Genomic DNA, 26,161 nt, shown 5'->3' with positions numbered 1-26,161 from the left:
TATAATATAATATTACTTGTATAGTTACTATTCAAAAGAAATTAAAGAACACCCGGATATTGCATATGTCATGACAGATTAATTCTAGTCAAATGAAAAAGTTCTTTTGAGAAGCATAATTTTAACCTTAATATGATAACATCATCTGCAGTTATTAGCGAAAGGGTAGCACCAATGGTAAACGAACGTGAAACTCACAAGAGTCTATGACAGTTTACGTCCAGGTAAAATATAAAACGATGAATCGAAGAAACATTATTACAGGTTAATGCGAATATGAAGGTCCATCCACATCGATATTCGAAGACTTACTTCTTGAAGTAGTGCTACTGCTTGATCCGGTTTGGCTGTTGCTGTTGCTGTTGCTGTTGGTCCCACATTGCTCTTTCTTCCCACCAACAGTCACAGACTCCCCAACTTTCAAACAGGTGCCAGTCAACGTAGATTTGCATCCTGTTTAAACAGGAAATTCTACATAAATGTCGAGAGAATAATATACACGTATATATCAAACTAGTCTTGGTCTTTAAAACGTATGTTTTACCTGTCTACCCAAAGGAGCAAATGGCCAATTTGAGACCTAAACTGATTTCTTTCTGAACACGTCATTTTTATGTGATGTTTTGACGATACGTCTACGGGACATTGGATGTTGAGTATAACTACTTTTTTTTGTCTTGACATATATCTATCGTTTTCTTATAATGAAATCTGCTTCGCCAGATCATCGAGTCTGAACATTCTCTGGCATTGTAGTTTTATATTCAAAAGACTCTGCAGAAATATAATTGATTTGTTTCTCTTGAAAATCATTTTATTTTGAAATAAGACTGACTGACTGACTGAGTATGGTTTTACGCCGCTTTTAGAAATATTCCAGCAATATCACGGCGGGGGACACCAGAAATGGGCTTCACACATTGTACCCATGTCGGGAATCGAACCCGGGTCTTCGGCGTGACGAGCGAACGCTGTAACCACTAGGCTACCCGACCGCCCCTTTGAAATAAGAGACAACGTCTTAAATAATATACAGAATTAAATGGCTTCAGTTATGACTTGCCTATGTCTTTTACCACCAGCTTGGCATCTGAATTGCATTCTCTGTTGACGCAGTTGTCGCTCATGTACATCTTGCCTTTCTCGATGCAATTCCCATTAAATGAACACACTGGAAATAACAATGAATTACTAAAAACAATAATAAAAACAACAATAACTGAATAAAGGAAAAAATTCAAATCGAATATTTTCAAAAGATTTTGTGTGTAAAATATTGCTTCATATGAAGATCAAACTATACTACTCAAAAGAAGTTGAGGATTCCGATTCTTTCATATTACTAGAGTTAATCTGTCACGCCATGATTTACAACCCTAATAGATAGATACACCTGCTTTAGACACTTCATTGGGTTTTTACAAATTTTAATGGCGGTTACGTAAACAAAACAAAACGAAATAATAACGATATGTTTGCCTAGATACGCGGTCAAAAATTATCAGTTATAGCCTTAAATGTACGAGTGTATGATGCTGTACTTACATTCTTGAATCTTCGCAGGCTTGGCATACTTGTCTCCTGGCGCCAGCTTACATTGGTATTTGTCACAGTTGATGTCAAACGTCTCATTCAACTTCTTGCAGCTGTCTCCAACCTTGCAACCTGGACATAGAAAGACAACAGTAAAACCGCGGTAGGCCGCACACAATTAATCCGGAAGTTCCGCTTTCCGTTTGATGCACTGTTGGGAACGTCTACGTATTACATTAAACAGATAAGTATCAAGATTCGTTAATCGGGACATTTGTTATTTTAGATGATTTCACTGGGAACGGTATCGTCTGGAAAAACTAGGTTTTACTGTAGAGCTGTCCAGCACTGGCGGACAATGTACTGGGGGGTCCGGGCTGGGTTAGGTGCACAATGACCAATGCTTGTTGTCAGAGGTGACTAAATGGATCGGGTTCTTACTGCGGTGCCTGTCATCCGAAGTCGACTTTCAACTGCATTTAGTCTATATGACGTCGATATTACTCTACTGAACAAATATATACGTATCCTGATTAAACAAATAATATTTTAACAAAGAAATACGAGAGGGTAATACATATTTATTGGAACCAAACTCTGCACAACACCATCCTCGTTGTCAAGAGTACAATGTACGCTTTCGAATTCCTCGAGACATTTTTAAGTTCGCCTTTGACAGACCTTTCTCTGTTCATATTACACATAGGGTTCTAAATTACTGATCTTTTAGATAATGGGTCGATTGATCATCGATAATCCAGGGTATTATATCCCTGTTCCAGCTGCCGTCAAACGTTTTTCCATTCGAATGAGACGACGTTTCATATCCGTCAAATCAAATGTACTATGCGCGAGGGAAATACTGATAAGGAAGATGGTGACATTATATCACAAACAAGGCTATAGTAGCGAATGGGACCAGGATGGTAATCAAAATAGAATGGAGATATAATGCCCTAGATAATCGAGGATGGGTCGACTATGTTAGAAGGGAATATACTGACCATATTGAAGTCTAGATTTGGCATTTGGAAGAACATGAAGACTCGAAACATTTTGGGACAATAACAATAACGAAGACCTCATATCTTTACTGACCATATTCTTTGATGAACGTTTGGAGAGTCTTGCGGCCGTTGACCATTTCTTCCTCGCATACCAGCTCGTGGCAGTAGTACTGCATGGAGTCACCTAGGGGGAGGTCCTTGTCCCCCACAATGCACATATCTGGAGTAGAAGGGTTGGCATAAAGTACTACTCATCGATCCCCTATATAGCCTTAGTGGTCTTCATTCAGGTTATGAAACATTATTATGAATAATAATAATAATAATAATAATAATAACTAGACAGGATCACCCAATCCCTCTTTGATGCATTTTTTATTTTATCAATACCTTGTCTATCACTCTCAGTCTGTCAACTACATGCTCTATCACTCAGTATATAGGCACTCTCTCAAGCTCTCAGTCTATCACCCATTCACCCAATCTATCATTCACTCACTCACTCACTCGCACATTCAGTTTCATTTACTCTTATACGTGGTATCATTTTCGCACTCACTCACTCACTCACTCACAAACGCACACTCTCGCACCTACTCACACACGCTCAGTCGCTAACTAGTCCTTATGTTGTTTGGGTAGTTCGACTTAAACTATACCTTTTCCAGTGCACCTGTATCGTTGGCCATTGATCTCCTTCTTCTCGCCTTCCTTCAGGCATGTGCTGTCAGGAAGAAGACACTCTAAAACAAATCAGTTAATCATTCAGTAAATTACACTCGATGTATCTATCAGTAAATCTATCACCACACACACACACACACACACACACACACACACACACACACACACACACACACACACATTTACGAATGCAATAATATAAAAATGAACACATAGACACATGTCCAATTGACGTCATTGATTATTTAATCCGTTCACTTTCCAAATGTTTGCATTATATTTAAATTAGTTTTTCATTACACCAAATTATTCTAAGATTAGTTGAACCAAGCCTGTTTTATCCGAAAAAAGCACAAAAACGCTGCAACAGTTTCAGCCAAATCTAGTTTATAGGGAATGTATACATGGTGAGAAGGGGTGATATTTTCGTAAGCTTTTGCTTCAAGTTTTAGCGTCACTCTAATACGATAGATCAGCGGAAAGTCGCTGTGCATAGGGAGCCCTGGCGCCCAGCACTGACGTGAGCTGTTGATCTACCACCGCGCCCTTTGACGTGAGCCGTTGATCTACCACCGCGGGATCCCTGAGATGTGAGCGAGACAGATCTAGCCGAAGTGTTAAGCCCTTCTGTTGTGAACAAGAGGCTTGCTTTACGATCGGCTTAGTTTTAACCTACAAAATTTATATACTGTGATGATAAGTAACTCTGGATAACGGAGCAGCAATAAATTGATTTAAATTACATGATAAAGTTTAGTGTGACCATTTATCGATAAAACGTTAATACGTCTCAGAAATGTATTTCCATGTTGTCAACAAATACATGTGTTAAAATCAATAGATGCTATGTCGTCCCAGTGAGTAACGTTGTTTTTTTATTCAACTCACTCACTCACTCAAGTACGAGAAGTTCAACTTACGTTGTATGTGTTTTTATCGCTACACATTCCATGTAACGAATTGATTCTGGGCCAGATAAACAAATGATTGATATTATGAGCAAGGATCCAAGCCGTCGAGATCCTTGTACGAGAAGCGTAGATGGAACTTTGTTTCTTGGAGCGGAGGGTTAATTGCTTATATATGTATTTTCCATTTGATGAAAATCCATTTGAAACAGAGTAATATGTATAAACATTCTGGGAAAATATCAGGTAATCGAAACATAAGCATGTTCGTCGGCTCCTTGTGAACACTCCCATCGTTTGTAAACGTGACTTAAACGGAAACAACTAAGTGTTTGTTAACGTTCGTAGAAGTGAATCATTTCAGTGTTTGTTAACGGTACTAAAAGTGAATCATCTCAGTGTTTGTTAACGGTACTAAAAGTGAATCATCTCAATGTTTGTTCACGGTACTAAAAGTGAATCATCTCAGTGTTTGTTAACGATACTAAAAGTGAATCATCTCAGTGTTTGTTAACTGTCGAAACAGTGAATCACCTCAGTGTTTGTGAACGGCACTGAAAGTAAATGATCTCAATGTTTGTCAACGCGCCTAGCAGTGAATCATATTATTGCCTCGCAGTCACAATATCAACGTACATTTTGCAATTACAGGAATACTTTCAAGACAAATGGAAACAGTAAGTAAACAGGAATACCGTATTTGGGGTTTTCATCAAACAAACGCTCATATCTCACAACGCTTTAAGACAAAATATCTGTATTCTAAAAGGGGCGGTTGGTTAGCCTTGTGGTTAAAGCTTTTGCTCGTCACTCCGCAGATCCGAGATCGATTCCCCACATGGGTACACTGTGTGAAGCCCATTTCTGGGCCCCCCGCCGTGATATTGCTGGAATATTGCTAAAAGCGGCGTAAAACCATACTCACTCACTCACTCACTCACTAATGGCAATCAACCAACTAACGCCGTGGGGATTCAGGGTTAGAAAGTGTCCCCAGCAACCTATGCTGGTCCTAATAGTCGACCAAATGGATCGGGTGGTCAGGTTCTGTGACTTGGCTGATAACGTACAATCATACCCCGACGGCACTGATCGTTACTCACAATATCGATGAATACAAAATGTAGATTGTCTGGTCCAGACCCGATTATTTACAGGCCGCCGTCATATAGCTGGAATATCGCAGAGTGCGCGTTAAACAACAAACAAACAAACAAGCAATCAAGAAAGTTAGTAGCAATCTTGAAGTCCACGATAAGGGCTTACGCAGAGGTTGGCCCGGAGCCTTGTCAATCTTCAGCGTCCTGGTGCTGTTTTCAAAGGTGCACTTCATCCTGTAGCATCCCAACACAGGACTCTCCTCCTCCTGGTTCACCTGCAGACATTCCCCGTTGGACATCTTGCAAGCTGGGGGGAACAATATTATGGAAGCCTTTAAGGGCCATTTGTTTTTGTTTTTTTTCTTAAAATTTTAGGATACTAAGTTGACATTTCAAGTTATGATCTTAAAACTTCAACTTTTTATTTTGAAATTTCAAGATCATTATCTTGAAATTTCAACATAACATCCTGAAATTTTAAGAATATTTTTTTCAAAAATCGCCCTAATATACGGAAGCTTTTTAGGGCCATTTGTTTTATTAGGTTTTTTTCTTGAAATTTCAAGATACGTTCTAAGTTGAAATTTCAAGATAAAATTGACGATCATCTCATCATGCAAAGTAAACCAACAACAATAAAAAACACAAGCATTCATATGTGTTCGCGAACAACACGTATCACCATTATTTGACAGTCATTCATAAAAACATGCTTATGGTAGAGTCAGAAATGTACCATGGATTCTGCTTTCAGCAGACATTTCTTATGACTGGTAAATGTTTTTGCCGCTATTAATTATCACATTTAGCTAGGAAACCATATTATTAACACTGCAGTCACACAGGTACTCACAATAATCAATTTTCCCGTCTGGCCTGCAAACGGCGCATATCTTGTCGTTGGCGTACGAGAAAGGACCGACTGGGTAGCATTCCTTGTGGCAGCGACACGCTGTAACAAAGTAACACTGGCTTCATTATAGATCTTATTCCACCTGAATAATACATTTTTGTATGAAATCATAAAATGGTGGCAAGGGGTGGCCCAGTAGTCAAGCTGTGGTCAAAGTTGTTCGAATCTCCGATCTCCCCTATTATGAACCTTGTTGTCTCAACCATTTCCGTATCGAGGCTTTCAACAAAGTGTTGTAACGATTACGATGTGTCCCATTGATGGCTTTCTCTCATGTTAGGATGCTGGGCCGTGATGTAACTGTTTGTTTGCACTCAGCGATATTCCAGTGATGTACATAATTGAGTCTGGACCAGACAATCCAGTGATTGATATCAGCTGACGTGAAATGCCTCAAGCGAGTGCAGGTATCAGACGTTTACCACTTTGGCGAAACCCACGAGCACGGGTATGGTGCTGACAAACCTAGAAGCGGCGTTAAATCCAACTCACTCGCTGCACGTGAGAGTAGATATATCCAGTGTGATAACGTTCGATATTTGCAACATGTGAATTTTAGCGCTTCTCGTTGTTGTCAGTGGAAGCGATATGACCTCACATTGACTAGGGAGAATAATACGATGTGACGTCATCCACTGATCATGACGTCACAAATTGATAACATTACGTCACGAATTAACAACATTTAACGTAAAAAAGACCAATAGGCTGACAGAATAGGGTTGACAAGTGTTTCTTCGTCTACTTTATAAGAATGTCAATAAGTAATATTTAGAAAAACCTCGAAACTCGGAATGACGTATTATCTGGATCTATCGTTCGTGAAAAATGCCAAAATTTCTGTATTTCGTATTTCCTCGACGGTCGTTTGCTATCCTCTCATTATCACAATACGTTACGTGATACTATCACCGATAAGGAGTTGTCATATATGCTACCATTCTGCATCTTCCCGAGGCAAGAGAGTTAACTGACTATAAAAGTCCAGTCCAGGCTGGGCTAACGAGTCTATGCATAGTCCAATCAAAATCGCGCACCGAAATCGAAATCCGGTTCGTAAACTGTCGTGCAGATTTCGGTCGATTGCAGGATTTGCAAAGCATGTTCACCGCCAACTCGTTGTCAGCAGATATTTTCCAAATCTTTTCATGTTTTTAATCAAGGTGCTCACGTGATTTGATGCATTTCGCGATGTAAGACCCGTTTTGTCACAATATAGATCTTGATTATCGATCAGATCGTCCTGACCGGGCGCCACCATTTTGTGTGAAGTAAACCAGTGATACGAGAGGTGGAATCTGATTGGTCCATATAAGAGGCTTAGAAGGGACATAACTGGTAATAGCCACTGGTGGCGCTACGATCGAGCCCAGTAATTCCAGCCTATTTCGGCAAGGGTTGAAACTGGACTTTTGAAGTCAGTTAATTCTCTTGCCTCGGAGAGGTGCCATTCTGTAACAGTGCAGTGTCTACGGTAACTACTGAGACTGCCATGCGAGCTGGATTACATTGGAACAGTAATTATGTGGGTTGGCTACGAGCTGGATGGAGTTCACTCACGTGTGGGTTGGTCTGCGTCCTCTATGAACCTCATGCCGTTGGCCTGGCGGACGCACAGCATGGTCTTACAGTTGAGTCGGATTGTCTCCCCTTCGTTGTAACATTTGTCCTGGTGCTTGCAGCCTGCCAACAGAACAACCTGTATCAACATCTGCGCCTCTCTCTCTCTCTCTCTCTCTCTCTCTCTCTCTCTCTCTCTCTCTCTCTCTCTCTACTACTACTACTACTACTACTACTCGATAAGCTGGGAATTACATTCAGATTGCTTTAAGACGTCGAATTTGTGGTAACGTTACCTTCTTCAAGACGGGTTTCATTTCCCTCTGCGACACAGGTGAGACATCGACTCTTGTCGACCATCTCCCCCGCTTTGTAACACTTGCCCCCGAGGCCACATTCTAAACACAAACAAAATCAATTAAACTAAGTTACGAATCAGTCAACGTCAAGGGTTGGCAGAAACCAGAAGGAAAATTGATACATGTTTTACTAATTAATCTGAAACAGGGCTAAACAAATCGGCAGTAAGCGTAATTACCTAGGGGAGTCCACGTAAAACCCCGAAATCCACGGGAAACTGGCAATGGTTACCCGAAGCAAGGAATAAGTGTATGTACCTGCTGTTAGCCGTTTGATGCCGTATTTCGTGCACTGAAAGGTGTTGCAGTCGATAGTTTTGTTCGTGTCTTCAGCAAACGATTCACCGTTGACTTTACAAATGACTTTCTCTGAAACAAAAATACAGGAAGTAAGACAGGTTTTACAGCATCGGTTATAAAAAGGGCTGTTGCAAAGTGTGAGATATCGGCATTCAGTAGTAGTAGTAGTAGTAGTAGTGGAAGTGGTGGTAGTAGAAGCAGCAATAGTAGTAGTAGTGGATGTGGTGGTAGTAGTAGTAGTAGTAGTGGTGGTAGTAGTAGTAGCAGTGGAAGTGATGGTAGTAGTAGTAGTAGTAGTAGTAGTAGCAGCAGTAGTACTGGTGGTAGTAGAAGTAGCAGTGGAAGTGGTAGTAGTAGTAGTAGGAGTAGTAGTAGTAGAAGAAGTAGTGGTAGTAGTAGTAGTAGTAGTAGTGGAAGTGGTAGTAGTAGTAGTAGTAGTAGTAGTAGTACTGGTTGTAGTAGTAGAAGTAGTGGTAGTAGTAGTAGTAGTAGTAGTAGTAGTAGTAGTAGTAGTAGTGGAAGTGGTGGTAGTAGTAGTAGTAGTAGTAGTACTGGTTGTAGTAGTAGAAGTAGTAGTATTAGTAGTAGAAGTGGTTGCACTAGTAGTAGTAGTATCGGTAGTGGAAATAGAAGTAGTAGTAGTAGCAATATTAGTAGTAGTGGGAGTGATAGCAGCAGTAGTAGTAGTAGTAGTAGTAGTAGTAGTGGAAGTAGTTGTTGTAGTAGTAATAATAGTAGTAATAATAGTAGTAGTAGTAGTAGTAGTAGCAATATTAGTAGTAGTGGAAGTGATAGCAGCAGTAGTAGTAGTAGTAGCAGTAGTAGTAGTTGAAGTAGTTGTAGTAGTAGTAGTAGTAGTAGTAGTTGTAGTCGTAGTCGTAGTAGTAGTTGTTGTAGTAGAAGAAGTAGTAGTAGTAGTAGTAGCAGTAGTAGTAGTGGAAGTAGTTGTAGTAGTAATAGTAGTAGTAGTAGTAGTAGTAATAGTAGTAGTAGTAGTAGTAGTAGTAGTAGTAGTAGTAATAGTTTTAGTAGTATACTCACTCTCAGAAGCGCCTATCGTTGAGTCCTCACAAGTGTACTTCTTGCCATCGGGGCAGTTGACAGACTCTCCGGGGCGCAGGCACTTGCCGCACTGGTTACAGGCTGTGGGAGACACAGAAAACAGCGGGTTAGTCAGGGTGGTGCAACAGGCTTGTTACATGTTCAAACATACAGTACGATAGGTAAGGGACAAGATTTGTATTTGTATTACAAAATAACAACTAGATGCGATTGATATAATGATTCACTGGCGGGGATCGATCCTCGAGAAAGCGAAGAGTGGTTCAGGCCCGATTACAAACCGAAATACACGCACGTGTATGCACGTAACGCACGCACGCATGCACATACTCTCATGCGATTACATGTACGTACACTGACACATGCGTTTAGAATATGTTGATATCCTTTAAAATAACTTTGCAAGCATGACACAATAATGGGTTAACAAATTAATTCGTCGCTTCACACTTTATCATATCTGTAACATATCAAAAGCGTAGCACAAATAGGTTACATGTTCCTTATGCCTTAAGTGCCATGAAGGCTTTCCAAAAGTACGACCAGGATAAACGCGGCAATTGTTGTGATTTTACTCCTCTTCAGCAACTGTGTACCAATGTCACGAAGGGACGCAAAGAATTGTTCGCGGGAATCGTACCCGAGTTTGGGCGAAACGTATAGATGCAGCATCTACATCTACTCACCTACGCTGGGCGGGCCTCCTGTCTGGTGGTCGCAGTAGTAACAGAACCCCTCCCTCACTGACGTAGTGTTGTACACCACACAGTCTTGGGGTGACACTTGGCAGCTGGCTGCAAAGACAATGTTAGAACGATGTGAGTGAGTGGGTGAGTTGGGTTTAACGCCGCTTTTAACAGTATTCCAGTTATATCGCTTCGTGTCAGCTTAATGTGGGAGGAAAGTCCGAAGTGATGCAAGTCTCAGACGTTTACCACGTTTAGCACGGGTATGGTGCTGACAAACCAAGAAACATAATCGGGGCGAACCGGGATTCGAACTCACAATCATAGGTTTCTGGCGTGCCCAAGGGACGCAACTCTGTGTGTGATTGCAGCTTAAAGGACATATGAAATCAGTAGTGTATTTCATCTTGGAATTATCAGAAATTATGTACGAGATAACAAATTGCTTTTTCAGATTTGCCTTTGTTATCGTGCATTCCTTGCCCGAAGCCGACGAACGTACTTCCGCGTATCAAATACTTCCTAACACTGGCAATTCTGTAAACGGATAATGACATTTCAAATGCACGTTTTCGGAAGTACATACTCTCTTCTCTCAAATTCATTTTATAATGAAACAATATTTTTTCATACCACTTTTTTCAAATGCGAAAACATGACACTTATCAAGAAAACTATTCAGATTTCAGGGGTTCGAATCCTGCTTAAAAACATTTTTTTATCTTATAAACTGCACTTAAGAGTCTAGGTTTTACCTGCGAAAAAGAAGGTATTGCCGCTTAAATACTGTTATGAGTAAAACCTTCATGTATCCTGAATCCTGAATCCTCTGTGGAAATACAGCGAAACCTCGTGATTCCGGACCCTGCTAGTTCGGAGATTAATCGGATAATTACTTGTTGTGGATTTCTTTAAATCATTAGAAACAAACCTGAATCGAGAGGTGGAATGCAGGGGTGCGCAACCCCATATAAAACATAAAAAAATCATATTTTGTCTCGTTTTCAACTAAATGAACATTTTTGGTCTATCTTTGGGCTTACAAATGCAAATTATATCTCGAATTATGTGCCATTTTATATATATACTAAGTATATAAAATGGCATATAATTCTGCATGTGTAGGCCAAAAGATAGACCAATAATTGTCATATATATATATCAAGTGTACCCACCACACACCAAAACGGTTGGCGCAGTGAATACGTTGCTCTGTGGTTTTAATAGTGCAGACCCCAGATATATATTCAGACGTTATATTTGGTACATTGAAGCGCACGTAGAATCCCCTAAACCCCATGATTTTCACTTCTTTCATACTCACAAATTGACTATTTTTCAACTGAGAGTGAAGGAATACCTACCAAGGAAACTTCATACAAATCTGTGAGAACACCAAGTTTAGAGACAGTGGGTGTTCCGTGTTCAACGGAAGAATCCATTTCCATTGAATAGGTGACTGCGGCGGAGTGACGTGGAGTTGATGTTCCGCTTGTATTCGTCAGGCATTTTAACCACACGATCTATAAAAATCGGGTCGAACGACAAGCGTGTGGTACTTACTACCTCACATTTCAAAACACAGTAGGTGTATCAGCTTATTCTGCACTTGGAATTCCCATGCAAGTACGATCAGACCTGGCCCCGTGCAGATCCGGGTAGAATCTGTCTTCAGCAACCAATGCTTGCCGTAAAAGGCGACTATGCTTGTCGTTATAGGGATCGGGTTGTCAGGCTCGCTGACATGGTTGATGCATGTCATCGTGTCCCAATTTCGTATCCCAATCAATGGATTGTCTGGTCCAGGCTCGATTATTTACAGACCGCCGTCTGTAGTTGGAATATTGCTGATTGCGGCGTTATGCAACCCACAAACAAACAAACTGTCTGACCTGTGCATTCTTACATCATTTGTAGAAGCCTAGTGAAAAGTCATATACAACGGAATACTATACAATGAAACCCCATTATTCCGCAATTTTCGGATTGCGAATCCTGGATAAGGCGTATTGGTTGATTGAAACCGCGTTATAGTATTTTTCCATGTGAAATCGTCCGGTTTAACAATCGTTTATTAAACAAATATCCGGATTATCAAGTAACCGGGTTATCGAATACAGGTTAGAGAATAATTCCCCTCTACACCAACTCAAAAGTAAATTACCGTGCCCCATGGGAGAACGCGTTCCTTTCGAGAGCTGAAAGCGTGCTGTACTGGCGACACACGCGGTCATCGCGCGAGTACCTCGTTTTAACGCGAGCTGAAGTGTACATATGTAGACGTTCCCATATTGTCCGTTAGGATGGATTCCAGACTAGAAGAGTCCGAACTAACGGGGCTTACCGTATTCATGTTCTCAGGGGGGCACGGGTGGCCCAGTCGTCTAAGGCGCCGCGATTCGCTGTGCAGAGTTGCGTCCCTTCGGACGCGCCAGAAACCTATGATTGTGGGTTCAAATCCGATTCGCCCCGATTATGTTTCTAGGTTTGTCAGCACCATACCCGTGCTCGTGGGTTTCACCGGGTGGGAAACGTCTTACACCTGCATCACCTCGGGCTTTCATCCCACATTAAGCTGACACGCCGTGATATAACTGTAAAACTGTTAAACTCTCTCACTCACTCACTCACTCACACACTCACTCACACACTCACACACACATTCATGTTCTCAGTGCTAGCTGACTTACGGGCGTCATGGTACCACCATCCTATTCCGCCCCTGTTGGAGCAGATGAGGCTGTTGCAGAAGAAGTCGTGTATCGCACCTTCCTTGAAACACTGGTAGTTCCGAATGTCCAGGCACTCTGAAGACAACGGAGAAAGTGGGGTGAGTTTAACGTGTATTAGTATGCCTTCGTTATGTGGGGGGAATTTGTAGGAACCAATGAGCACATATATCGTCGTGTATCATAATTCCATCATAATGTATGACCTGGGCCCATTCGTCACCATAGCTTCGTTTTGTGTCATGTTCGAATGACACGATGCTAATCCAATCAAATTAGACACTGGCGATATCACCAGTGCTCGCCTTGTTCCATACCCTGCTGTACACAACATAGAACGTCTTGTAGCAGAAAGATATCCCTTCCCTGTCTTAATACTCAGGAATCATACTTTTCAGTTATACTGTCATTTATAACATTCTTCTGATTCCATGCAAAATAACTCATGATATCATAATCATAATTTCGTATCCCAATCACTGGATTGTCTGGTCTCTCGATTATTTACAGACCGCCGCCATATAGCTGGGATATTGCTGAGTGTGGCGTAAAACAACAAACCAATCATGCAAAATAAAATATAAGAATAAACTTGAAAACTAGATTTGACCAAAAATTACAAACGTTATCAAAACGTTACTAAGCTGGAAACAATCGCGAAACTTTGCAAACCTGAGATCCAAAACACAACTATGATAACGTTTCAAAAACACCACCATCGAATAACCATTTCTTGTTTGTTTCATTTTTAGCCATCATCAAACACAGGTGCATACTTTCTTTTGCCCGGCAGTATATATCAAGACCTGTCTCGTTCGTGGCCGCAATTTTGAATGTTGATCTGTGCTGAACTCATTGGCATTCTGATTGGTTGTTGATTTTCGAGCTCACGAGCGAGATAATCTCTGTACAAGGTTAGTGATAAGAGGGGTGGAGATGGTGACGTCACTTCCGAAAGGAAGTGTCGAATCATTCGTTACCAACTCGTGTTATTCCGGGACAAGCCGAATAGCTACTCGTGCCCCTCTCGTGGCCATTTTTTGCGACTGGGTTCCATCTAAGCGCAAACGGGCATAAGTAAAAGAATGTTCAACTCGTTGCGTAATGATTCACGTATATTTCCCCCATGTTATATATATTCAAGATGTTATTTAAAACACATCGGGTATTTTTTACAATTTGACTGAACACATTTAACTGTAAGTATATTTTTAGATGCAAGACATTGGTAAATTAAAAAATTATTCCCGAGGGATTCTTTGATCGAAGTACTTGATGTCATACACGCATTCTGATTGGTTTGTCGTATTTTCGCACATTATTATAACTTTCGTCGATAGGGGGGCGAGTTTTCTTGAAGTTTACGGAAAGGGGCGAATGGTGTCGAATAGGTCCAGGGTATATATCACAATATAATGGAAATGTACACCGGATAATCAATTATGTGAAGCCGAACCAAATATAAAACGAAATTTCAACTACATTGAATGTCCATGATGGAGTGAATGAGTGAGTGAGTTTGATTTTACGCCGCTTTTAGCAATATTCCAGCAATATCACAGCGGGGACACCAGAAATGGGTTTACACATTGTGCCCATCTGGGGAATCGAACCCGGTTCTTCAGCTCTATGTACGAACGCTTTAACCACTAGGCTACCCCATCGTCCCTCCATAATGGAAGCATTGATTTCTCCGAAATGAACTATTTTGGGCAAAATATAAACTGAGGGGCAAACTAATCTATACCTCAGTTGATTTGAAGTTGAAAATATCTTAAGTTAGCGATAATATATCCAAAAGAAGAACTGTACTGGCGCTAAAGCAGCAATCAAAGAATACGTCTACATGGTTTTATTTCTTATGTATAATTTAATTTGATTTAAAACTTTAAAAAAAAATAATTTGATTAATACATGTCATTGAACTTGAGCGATTTTAGATGTGTGTCCATTTACGTTGAAACTGTCATGCCAGTATCGGATGATGTATGGCTGTCATTTTAACTTTTGATTTCGTTGAGGTTTTGGTCTTATCAATACAATTTACTTTTTGCGCGCATTTATCTTTCGTGTTTTTTAAACTAAAGTGATTTAAAAACTATGGTCAAGTTTCTTTAAGCTGTCAGTTTAGTTAATGGTTTTTTTAAAGTAATAAGAATTTATAAAAAGATTTTAATAAATCTCACCTGCGCCCCAGTGGTGCATCCCAGTCTTTGAGTTCCGCTTGCATGTAACGCATCCAATACGGTACTTCGTTGTGCCTTCCTTATAGCACTGTCCCTGAAGTCGACATCCTACACACAAAGCATAAAAATGGTTAGATGGTGACGTGAAATGGGGTTTAACGTCGCGTCCAAGATTATTGCACTTATATAGCGACGTGCATGCACGTGTGTGTGTGTCTGCTTGTACTAGACCGGACTGATGCCGATTTATAGTGCTAGCCCACTGAGATACCATGCCGCAAGTTTAACATGAATACCCCACTCAGAGACAGTATACTGACTCCTTGTTTTAGCCCCTTAATGCCGAGCGCCAGACAGGGTAACAACAAGTACCATCTTTTAACGTCTTTTGGTATGTCGCGGCCGGGAATCGAACCCCGGACCTTCCGCTCTCCACTAGACCACGGAGGCGGTCTAAAAGTTGATAGAAGGAAGTTTAATGGAGGAAATGGCCCAAAGTGACACAGGTTTTCACCTTGACCACGGCCACGGTGCTTACGAACCATGAATCATAACCAGAACCAATGTGGGATTCGAACTAATGAACATAGTATCACGGCATCCTCATCCGCAGAACCAACCCCTTTCAACTTTTATGCTATTGGCAACTGGTCTATCTAGAATGAATAATTTACAGGCCGTGAGGAGTAACTACATAACATTATTTCATTCAAGCACAAATGATTTTTGGTTCATTGTCTAACGCTGCACTCAGCAATACCCAGTTATATGACGTCGGTATGAAAATAATCGTGTCTGGACCAGACATCCCAGTGATTGATATCATGAGCATCGATCTACGCATTTGGGGTACGATGACATCCATCAACCAAGTCAGCGAGCCTGACCACCCGATCCCGTTTGTCGCCTCTTACGACTAGCATGGTTTGCTTAAGACCGATTGTAACAGATCTTCCCGGGTAACACAACTGATAGCGTTTATTTCCCAAAGTAATTTAGCTCAATCGGGGTGGTCGAGTGGTTAAAGCGTTCGCTGCGGTTTGCATACATTGCAAGCCATCTGGTTTTATCCTAATGTTCGTAATCAAAATATCCAAAAATGACCTTACGCGGAAATACAGCAGTAGCACATAGTTGATTATATGTGTAGAAACACACAGAGTTGAAACTCTATTTACGCGAAGTTGAAGGTGCAAGATCAACATTTGTTTCTTTGACAAATAACATAAAAGTGATCAGAATATATTTCGTCTACGATTTAAGTGTTTAAGGATTTCTTCGGCCATTAAGCATGTTTTATCCAACACTAAGGACTAGTCCTCATTCATCCACATTCGACACAAATTCTGACGTCATCGTTTTACTTTTGTGTTCCTCATAACTATACATCGGTCCCTACGAACCCCTCCCTCCCATCCCTCCCTAGTAATGCAATATTAAATCCTCTTACAAATACTGGTTCCTGGACATATTTGCGCTGCATCACTTTCATGATAAAATTGTCATATATTTTAATGAATCAATATTTGGCCCGCAGGTATGTTGGGATTTCCCTTTTGTTCAGCTTTATTTGGGGAATTTGTTTCTCTGCATGTAAATAAACTTATCTGATCGTGAATTTAAAAGGCATATGTGCCAACAGATGACATCATATTGTTAGAATATCATCGCACCTGTTGTTGAGACTGTGTGGATCGTCACGACATTGTTTCGAACTGCACAGGCCTTGACCTCACATCCGACCTTGACCTCTGACCCCGGTGATGCACACGTGCCGTCCTCGAGCAAACAACCTGTGGGTCAAATGAAACGTACACAGACAACGACCCAGATTCCATCATATGAATGAACGTTTACTGTACAATGAACTATTTGTTGTACAGAAATGTATAAAAATAAATTATCATTTTATAAAAGTTTTTTATTAACAAAACTTTATATAATGGCTCAAAATCCCTTTATGTTGATTCCGAAATGACGACAAAAAGCATGGATGCTGGGATATTATCCCTTCGCTTGTATTGTAACATCATTGATTAAGGTACTGCGCCGTTATATAACTACTTTAATGTACAGTGAAACCTCGGTAATCCGGCTACCTATCCTTCCGAACGATTAGCGCTGAGGACGCTTCCATGTATATTTAAAATGTCAAAGCCAGAGAATAATAAGTCTCGATTATCAGACCAAACAAATACTATTGTATCATAAAAGCCCAAATGGTGGTGAATATCATATGAATGGATCATGGAAACAGAGTTTCGTTAGTCTGGAAATGTGTTAATTTCAGGGGGAGTGCTACCGTTCGCATTCAAGAGGTTTTACTGTACATGTTATTACAGACTATCTTTCATCATAGTCATAAGTCACCAGGGATAGGTTATCAGTAATTCCGTATTGACAATATTAGTTATGGCAATATTAGTTAATTATTCGATATTCTGTATATGAGTTTATTACCTGAGTAAAATTTCGTAAGAAAATCTAGATGGATGTCAATCACTAACATCAGTCATTGTTATCACGACGTCACTCAAAAGCGGCTATAACGCCAATTATAATTAGGAATTGACAACGTCACCTTCATATAGTAGAGTTGCCAATGCCCGCTTCGCCCACAGTGGAACAAAAGGAGGGAATCAGTGAAACGCAAATAATGTATTTCCCTAACCTGCAAGACTTGCTGAAATATGTTCTCCTCTATCCGTGCCACTACGAATATATTAATACCATACCTGCCAGTATTCCCGTGGTGCCATCGTCATTCTTCAGGCACTTGGTGCACAGATTGGGCCCCTCGCCAGCACTGAAGCACTTCCCGTCGATGCTGCAACCTAGAGCAAAACATTATCAGCCATAGTGAGCATGTACATGCTGAAACGGCGAGGAAATAAAACAACATTGAAATACTTTGATATAATGAGTAACATGGTGATGTTAAAATCCGTGAGTAATTAATGTTGACTCTTTATACGTTTTCGCGAGAGCAAGATATCGCCTTTTATATAATTATGATCAATACTGTACACGTATTCTTGAGATAATAGATAATTAAGGGATATTCGTCTGATGATAGATAATCAAGGATATTCGTGTGATGATAGATAATTAAGGGATATTCGTCTGATGATAGATAATTAAGGGCATTCGTGTGATGACAGATAATCAAGGGTACTCGTGTCATGATAGATAATCAAGGGTATTCGTGTGATGATAGATAATTAAGGGCATTCGTGTGATGATAGATAATCAAGGGTATTCGTGTGATGATAGATAATTAAGGGATATTCGTGTGATGATAGATAATCAAGGGCATTCGTGTGAGGATAGATAATCAAGGGTATTCGTGTGATGATAGATAATTAAGGGATATTCGTCTGATGATAGATAATTAAGGGATATTCGTCTGATGATAGATAATTAAGAGTATTCGTGTGATGATAGATAATCAAGGGTATTCATGTGATGATAGATAATCAAGGATATTCGTGTGATGATAGATAATTAAAGGATATTCGTTTGATGATAGATAATCAAGGACATTCGTGTGAGGATAGATAATCAAGGGTATTCATGTGATGATAGATAATTAAGGGATATTCGTCTGATGATAGATAATTAAGAGTATTCGTGTGATGATAGATAATCAAGGGTATTCATGTGATGATAGATAATCAAGGATATTCGTGTGATGATAGATAATTAAAGGATATTAGTGTGATGATAGATAATCAAGGACATTCGTGTGAGGATAGATAATCAAGGGTATTCGTGTGATGATAGATAATTAAGGGATATTCGTCTGATGATAGATAATTAAGGGCATTCGTGTGAGGATAGATAATCAAGGGCATTCGTGTGAGGATAGATAATCAAGGGTATTCGTGTGATGATAGATAATCAAGGGATATTCGTGTGATGATAGATAATCAAGGACATTCGTGTGAGGATAGATAATCAAGGGATATTCGTGTGATGATAGATAATCAAGGACATTCGTGTGAGGATAGATAATCAAGGGTATTCGTGTGATGATAGATAATCAGGGGATATTCGTGTGATGATAGATAATCAAGGGCATTCGTGTGAGGATAGATAATTATGGGCATTCGTTTGAGGATAGATAATCAAGGGTATTCATGTTATGATAGATAATTAAGGGATATTCGTCTGATGATAGATAATTAAGGGCATTCGTGTGATGATAGATAATCAAGGGCATTCGTGTGATAATAGATAATCAAGGGTATTCGTGTGAGGATAGACAATCTGGAGTTTTCGTGTGAGGACAGACAATCTGGGGTATTCGTGTGAGGATAGATAACTGAGGGTATTCGTGTGATAGTAGATAATAAAGGGATATTATAGTATTGCTAGACCTTAATTATTTAAAAGGACACGATCGTTATGCTAGATATTATCTTGGTATGTACCAGTACACAATACATAACGACATGTCATTATAATGGCATACACTGGAACCCCGGGAAATTCCACAAGGAACTTCTGACACGGTATTCCTGACTTTCAAACTCACGGGTTTCTTGAACGGGGTCCTTTGTCAGCACACCGTGCGCCACATCCGGGTGATAGGTGCACGTGTAGGTCACACAATCCATCTCCTCCACATCGTTAGGCTTCAGGCACTGGGTGGAGTTCAGCTGGCTCCTACAACCTGGTTACAAGACGTAACACGTGTTACTTCCATGGCTACCAGACACAGATACCCAGAGTACTAATGGCTACCACTGGTAAACACAAGGCAACAGAGGTAACCAGTGGTTGCAGAGAATTGTGACCGGATTCTGGTAGACACTGATGGTCTTCAGGGAGAGAAACGTTTAAGCCAAGCCTCTTCACAAGTTTTCAAATCCTCACCAAAGATGACAACATATGATTAATTCAGGAAAAATGTGACTTGAAAGTGTAAGACAACTAAACAACACATTACATGGTACAATCTTTTTTTATTAATGTTAATCGATCAACATCGTCCAGTAGGTCGACATTCTATGCTATCGTTGATAAGCTCCAATGTTAATTAAAAGCCACTCATTTTGGCTTGCTGCTGTCATATTTCTTCTCACCCACCAACATACAAGAACATGACTACAGTAACTTCCCAGGGCTAACCCGCGTGTACTGATGGCTACTCATGGTATTTGTTTCCCTCCGTTGATAAACACCGTTGAAAACACACACACTGAAAAAATGTATTTAACGTTAAACTTGGCTCGGATTATATGAAAACGTGATTCTCGTGGTTCTTAATGTATTCATCCAGGTGGAGTGAGGATGAAGATTATTTTCAGTGGTTACAGCTTCTTGGGCACTCGGAAGTCGTTAAAGAAAAATTAGCAGTCGTTGGGTTTTGTCCAGGGTTATTGTTTTCAGGAACAGTGGTGAAATAATGAAGATTTTTTTTTCAAACACATCTTCTCGAACAACCAGCTACGCAAGATTATTAGAGCACAGATTATACTTGTCTATCATAAACATCTAGGTTGACGATGTGCTAATACACATTGTACATCGTCTGTGTGGGTCAGTATTAGTCCCTAATACCCCGTGTTTGTCATTCGAGCAGACAAAAATGGGAATCGGATGGTCAAGCTCTGGAATTTGCTAAATTTGTCATCGTACTCCGAGCGTTGTTCATGATTGCCTTCATTGGTTTGCTTGATCCGTACTCGATTATTCACGGGCCATCGTGATATAGCTGCATATATTGCTGACCTTGGCATTCAACAACATTCATTCTTTTCGCCCTGCACCCATCTTCCCGAGACAAGGGAGTAAACTGACTATAAAAGTCCAGTTTCAATGAACTCAACTACCACTTAGGGATCGACCATTTCCGTGTTTATGGAGGTGGGGTCGGGGTTTGTTGTAATACTAGAAACAAAATTTGGCTCAGTTTTACACCATTTTTTGTAATTGTTGTTTGGGTAAAAAATGAGTTTGTATCTTCCTTTCAGAGAAAGTAATTGTATTCTGTCTTAAATATTATCTAACCAAACTCCCAGCCTTCCAACCCCATACAAGATATTATCGGCCCCTTAGTGAAAGCGAGACTAATCATGAGATGTCTCAGCTGGTTTGTTGAAACTGTACATCACATAGTTACTCTTTTGTTTCTAACTCAGGAATGCGACAGTTTCCAATAATAAACGTTTAGATCTTACCGGGTGATGCAAAGTGTAAGATGGCATCTGTTCCGTATGTTTCATTTTGACAGAACCTGATGATATCACAGAAGCGGTCTAACACAACCGGAACACAGAAAAGAAGACACACACCACAGACAACAACACAAACAACACAGGCAACAACACAAACAGAACGCAGACAACAAGAGTGCACATGTTCCTGAGTCCAGCTCAAGCCCCGGGCCTTCTGGGGGCAAGGAAGGGTGGGGGAGGGGGTGGATTTGGTGGGGCCTTGTATCCGCGCCCGGCAAGTCACTCTGATTGTTGCTTTTCCTTTTGTGTATGGTAAAGTAGGTACATTCACATGTATATTCAAGGTGGATGACGTGTTGACGTAAAACCTTTGGTGCATCTATTTTAGCTTTTGTCTAAAAAGTATCTTGCTTGTGCATTACGAAGCACCAACCAAAATAGCACTGAGGTATGTACTGCTGATCAGTTTCAACAACGCGCATGGAAATGACCTTTAATTGAACAGGAGGTTCTTAATTGAAGCTTGATAGAAAACGCACGCGCACACACACACAGACAGACACACGCAGACACACGCGCGCGCGCGCACGCACACACACACACACACACTCACACTCACACCCACACACACTCACACACACACACACACACACTATACCACGACGGGATAATGTCCTGAAAGTAATACTGCTACTGAATTTGTCACCAAGATCCAATTTAAATATTCAATTATACAAAATTAATGTTCAACATTTGAATGCTACATTCAAATCGTCAACGGTAACACAATGTAGCGCCTTCGATAAAATCCAGGGACGATTAGACAAAACTTGTCAGATTTCTACCAAATCTACGGAAACAGATACTAGTACATACCGTACTCGATGTCAGCCGTATTTCCACATTTTACCATTTTACATGGAATCCCTCCTGGTGCCATGTACCTCTCTCCGGGCTGGTACACAACTCCGCCGATGTTGCATGGCTCCGCTAAACAAACAGGCACATCTCAGTCCCTCCAATCATTTACTTAGCATACAATTTCTCTCGCTCGTGAGCTTTCAACAACCAATGAAAATGTCTCTTCTCAATGCGAGTGTGGCATATATCTCCATACTTTAAATCGTACCTGGTACGAGTGAGACCTCAATATATTTCATCGAATGAATTTCCATTGTATTTGAGACGTAATACAACAAGGCGAGTGGATTTGGTACTGATGAATGTGCCGCTTGTTTCAATACGTAAATTAAATATTTTCAATTCATTAAACAAGAACAGTAAATGGTTGATTGGATGGCTATTTGTATCGTCGTGTCATTCGAACCCCGTTAACCTGTCTCAATGAGGCTAAAATGGCGAAAAGGTCCAGCATATTTATTATAATAGAATGGAGATATAACACTGGATTATCGAGGATAAACCGTACAGAGATGTACAAATGTCTTTAATTCAAAACTTCAATGCTTCATGCAAATATTTGCCGACATAATAATTCATATTTATGGTATTACTTCTTGTTTTCAAAACCATAATTATAACCAATGTTCTAAATATACATGTATATAGATTTAAAACTAAATGGACAAGAAATGTTGAGTGACTATTTCAGTTCACATCAATAATATATATGTACGCCTCGGTACATAGCGAACAATCTCTTAAACTCGAAATCCTGGGGATCATCGACAATATTTCGAGACATGTCTAGTTCGAGACAACAGTTGGTCCAGCTTAGACCGTAGTCCCGATTACAGTCCTAGAAGTAACATTTACATCGTCTTATACGATATCGAGTTATGGGAATTCGAATCAAAGATTCACAGTATACATGGGTTACTGATCAAGCACAAAGTTAAAGTTAAGTATACACATTTTACGAATTTTATATAAACTGCAGGGTAAAAGAAAGTATTCACTTGAACATTTGATTTTGCACAAAAGTTACAAACGTTATAAAAAACGTTACTAGGCTAAAAACAGTCGCTGAAACACTGCAATTTTAGGTTCACAACAAAACTGTGGTACCTGTATCAAATACATCACACTCGAATAACCATTTCATTTTTTTCACTTTGAGTCACCTTCAAACCTGGGCGTATAATTTCTTTTGCCTGGGAGTTTAGTTACAAACAGATATAAGTAAAATACTCACTCTGACCGCTCACCACGATGAGGTTGACCAGGAGTGGCACGAGGAAGAGCATGTTCAGTCTACAATATACGTCAACAAATTTAAAGCATGATCATTCTATGAAGATTTCAAAGAATGACATATGACTCTTCATCAAAAGTCTCTTCATCAGTATTTCATGCAAGGTCTCAGCAAAATTTTCAAATCATTTTATTTTACATGTGGAGGACATTTCCGCATCAGTGAAATTTGTTGACGCATCCATGAGAACAATGATGTCCGATGAAATTCCCAGTTTTGACTTGTACCATATGCTCCCGTGGTGTTTTTCTTCTCTTGATTTTGCTTTGAATGTATTTGTGAGGGATGCCACAGGTAGGGCAGGATGAGCTCACCTTTCAGTGAACACTTGATATCATCACTATTTGATAGTGATTCATACTTATGCTTATGATATAGTAGGAATCGTAGAATAGAAATGGTTACACTCTTGACACTGTATACCGCAAGGCAAACGCATCTGTTCACACACATTTATTCATAATTGATAATTTAGTGACTGTATGGCCTTGATAAATCTTCTGACTGCACATAAACTAATATTAAAGTAAGATGCTGTTTTTGTTATTAAATTAAAACAAAAGTCAAATTGTTTATCTCTATAAGGGAAATAATAAACAGTTATTTCACCATAACATGTATTACTTGAGCCTGTACAACCAACGGAATCTGTTTCGTTGGATAATCGAGACTAGTTATTCTCTCGTGTTGATGTTTATATTTCAGAACTTGAAATTGATGTTTTAATCTTCCAAGGAAAACGTCACAATAATATAAATAGCGTGATTATGACCGTTATGTGTGTCTGTTATATGTCACAGCCAAATACACGAAGTACACATTTTCTGTAATCAATCATATTTCTCTTCCACGTAATCGGGAAAGGCATAATTTTCACATGCAAACTTCATGATTACATTAGACTGTTAGACAAAGGGCTAACATACTTTTAATCATTATTTAATTTATTTGCAGAATATTTCTAATTATTAATTAACATAAACACCATGTGCGAGTTTGTAAACGAGTTAAAATGTCAGGAAGTTATTATTAAATACTAGTATTTAATTACGTATGTACCTACCTTTCCAGCGGAAATAACATGCAACTTGCAAGGGTTCTACTATCCAGGCAAGTTAAGATAAGAACTAATGTGCAGTCTTGAAATAGCGTCACATGCCTGTTTTCAACCAATCATAATGACGGCGACATCTGTCGCCAGTAGCTGCATAGCTTCCGACTCAGAGTAAAGATCAATGACCAAGATGCCACATAGAATACAGCTGAATAGATTAACTGTTGCAGTAATAATGGATATTTTCATAGAATGTCTCACTGTTGTGGCGAATCAGGTGGATTAATTGTTGGGATAACACATCAAAGGCTAAAATGGGGTCAAGATATATATGAAATCAATAATTAAGTCAAATATGCATTCTGTTTACTTATAACCATCGTGTGGTTGATGCAAAAATAAATATTAATGAATGAGAGATTTAATCTCTTATTATTATTTAAGTGTTTATTGGTTTGAAAATATGGGTGGCCAAAAACATTTGGCTTGAGGACAACATATACTTTAGACGTGTATGTCAATTTACGGAAGAAATCAATAACAACGTTAAAGGTACGTATACACAAGGACATTTAGAATTGCCAGTTTACGCTTATCAGAGGGGTACACAAAGTACTTGATCTAGACTACCAGTTGTCGGACTTTCATTTTTGTGGAAGCCTCGGTGGCTTAGTAGGTTAGTGGTAACTATATAAATACACATGTATAAGGGACATTTTAGTAATCAAATATACTTTCATTGTCATGGTTTTCTCCGTTTAGATAGAACACACCAAGTGTGTATTCCGTTTAGGATATAAACACATTCCTAATCAAGTTTAAATCTAAACAAAACACGTCATGTCTGTGTTTACAATCTAAACACATTTTTTACAGTGTAGGGGGTGACTCTGAAAACGCATTATACTCCTGCTGTATCCATACCTCATTATACATATGAACGAAAGCAGTTACATTGTTACGTGTCGATTTCCCAAATTTATATGAATTAAGTGTCAAACCAACAAACAAACAACAAATTGTATACAATCAATATTTGTATTACAAAATTAACGAGGAGTAACAAATCAAAACAAATTACTTGACAGCGATTACAATGACACAATAGAGCGGAAGTACAATATTTCATGGCAGTATAAAATGCGAGAGCAGTGGAAACGACAAGACAAGAATAATTATCACCTCGCCGCAACAGTTGTCAAGCTTCCGAGATAGGCCTCGGCTAGGAATCCTGGGTGAATAGTGATCTTCATACAAAAAAAGCTGGTCTTGATGTAATGCCAGATCAAATGTGAGATGAGACATGTACGCGTCCGCTCCACTTCTATAATTCAACTAGCTTCTAGAACTTTCCACACAGTGCCATCACATCACAGAATATTCCACATGTTTCCATAACGTTTGACATCCATCCATACTATTCCGGAAGTTTACAGATAATTCTAGCGTCTCATAAATATAATAACTTCCTCACCACTGCTTACATTAAATTGTACTACATTCCTGACAACTAAGCATTGTCCAAATACAATGCAATGAACTTCTACTGAATCTCAACAGAAACATTGCAACGCAGCCACAATTATTATCCAACAACAAAACACACTGCCATATAACAATATCAACAACCTTTACTGGTTGTTATGTTCACTGATATGATAGAAGTAAACTTGAAATACTTCA

The 26,161-nt window shown here is 39.6% G+C and overlaps 1 protein-coding gene across 1 annotated transcript in view; it reads right to left on the bottom strand.

Moving 5' to 3' along the window:
- LOC124134310 overlaps window positions 1–24,597 on the bottom strand; it is a 30,539-nt gene extending 5,942 nt beyond the window's left edge. The window contains exons 1-20 of the mRNA XM_046499058.2: window positions 24,488–24,597; window positions 23,365–23,423; window positions 22,086–22,199; window positions 19,565–19,702; window positions 17,763–17,861; window positions 16,701–16,820; window positions 15,028–15,135; window positions 12,803–12,919; window positions 10,113–10,220; window positions 9,406–9,507; window positions 8,323–8,433; window positions 8,002–8,103; window positions 7,706–7,828; window positions 6,086–6,184; window positions 5,399–5,539; window positions 3,200–3,283; window positions 2,632–2,760; window positions 1,546–1,665; window positions 1,064–1,171; window positions 313–453 (exon numbers count right to left, since the gene is read on the bottom strand). Of these exons, the coding sequence (XP_046355014.2) occupies window positions 313–453; window positions 1,064–1,171; window positions 1,546–1,665; window positions 2,632–2,760; window positions 3,200–3,283; window positions 5,399–5,539; window positions 6,086–6,184; window positions 7,706–7,828; window positions 8,002–8,103; window positions 8,323–8,433; window positions 9,406–9,507; window positions 10,113–10,220; window positions 12,803–12,919; window positions 15,028–15,135; window positions 16,701–16,820; window positions 17,763–17,861; window positions 19,565–19,702; window positions 22,086–22,199; window positions 23,365–23,423; window positions 24,488–24,507 (2,143 nt within the window). The 5' untranslated portion in view covers window positions 24,508–24,597. The remainder of the gene's footprint in view (window positions 1–312; window positions 454–1,063; window positions 1,172–1,545; window positions 1,666–2,631; window positions 2,761–3,199; window positions 3,284–5,398; window positions 5,540–6,085; window positions 6,185–7,705; window positions 7,829–8,001; window positions 8,104–8,322; window positions 8,434–9,405; window positions 9,508–10,112; window positions 10,221–12,802; window positions 12,920–15,027; window positions 15,136–16,700; window positions 16,821–17,762; window positions 17,862–19,564; window positions 19,703–22,085; window positions 22,200–23,364; window positions 23,424–24,487) is intronic.
- Between the last annotated feature and the right edge of the window lie 1,564 nt (window positions 24,598–26,161).

This window comes from Haliotis rufescens, unplaced genomic scaffold, assembly GCF_023055435.1.
Source record: "Haliotis rufescens isolate VD_foot unplaced genomic scaffold, xgHalRufe1.0.p SCAF_11, whole genome shotgun sequence".
Classification (NCBI taxonomy): Eukaryota; Metazoa; Mollusca; class Gastropoda; order Lepetellida; family Haliotidae; genus Haliotis; species Haliotis rufescens.
The sequence above is the reverse complement of the archived record's forward strand: the minus strand, read 5'-3'. Positions and strand labels throughout refer to the sequence as shown.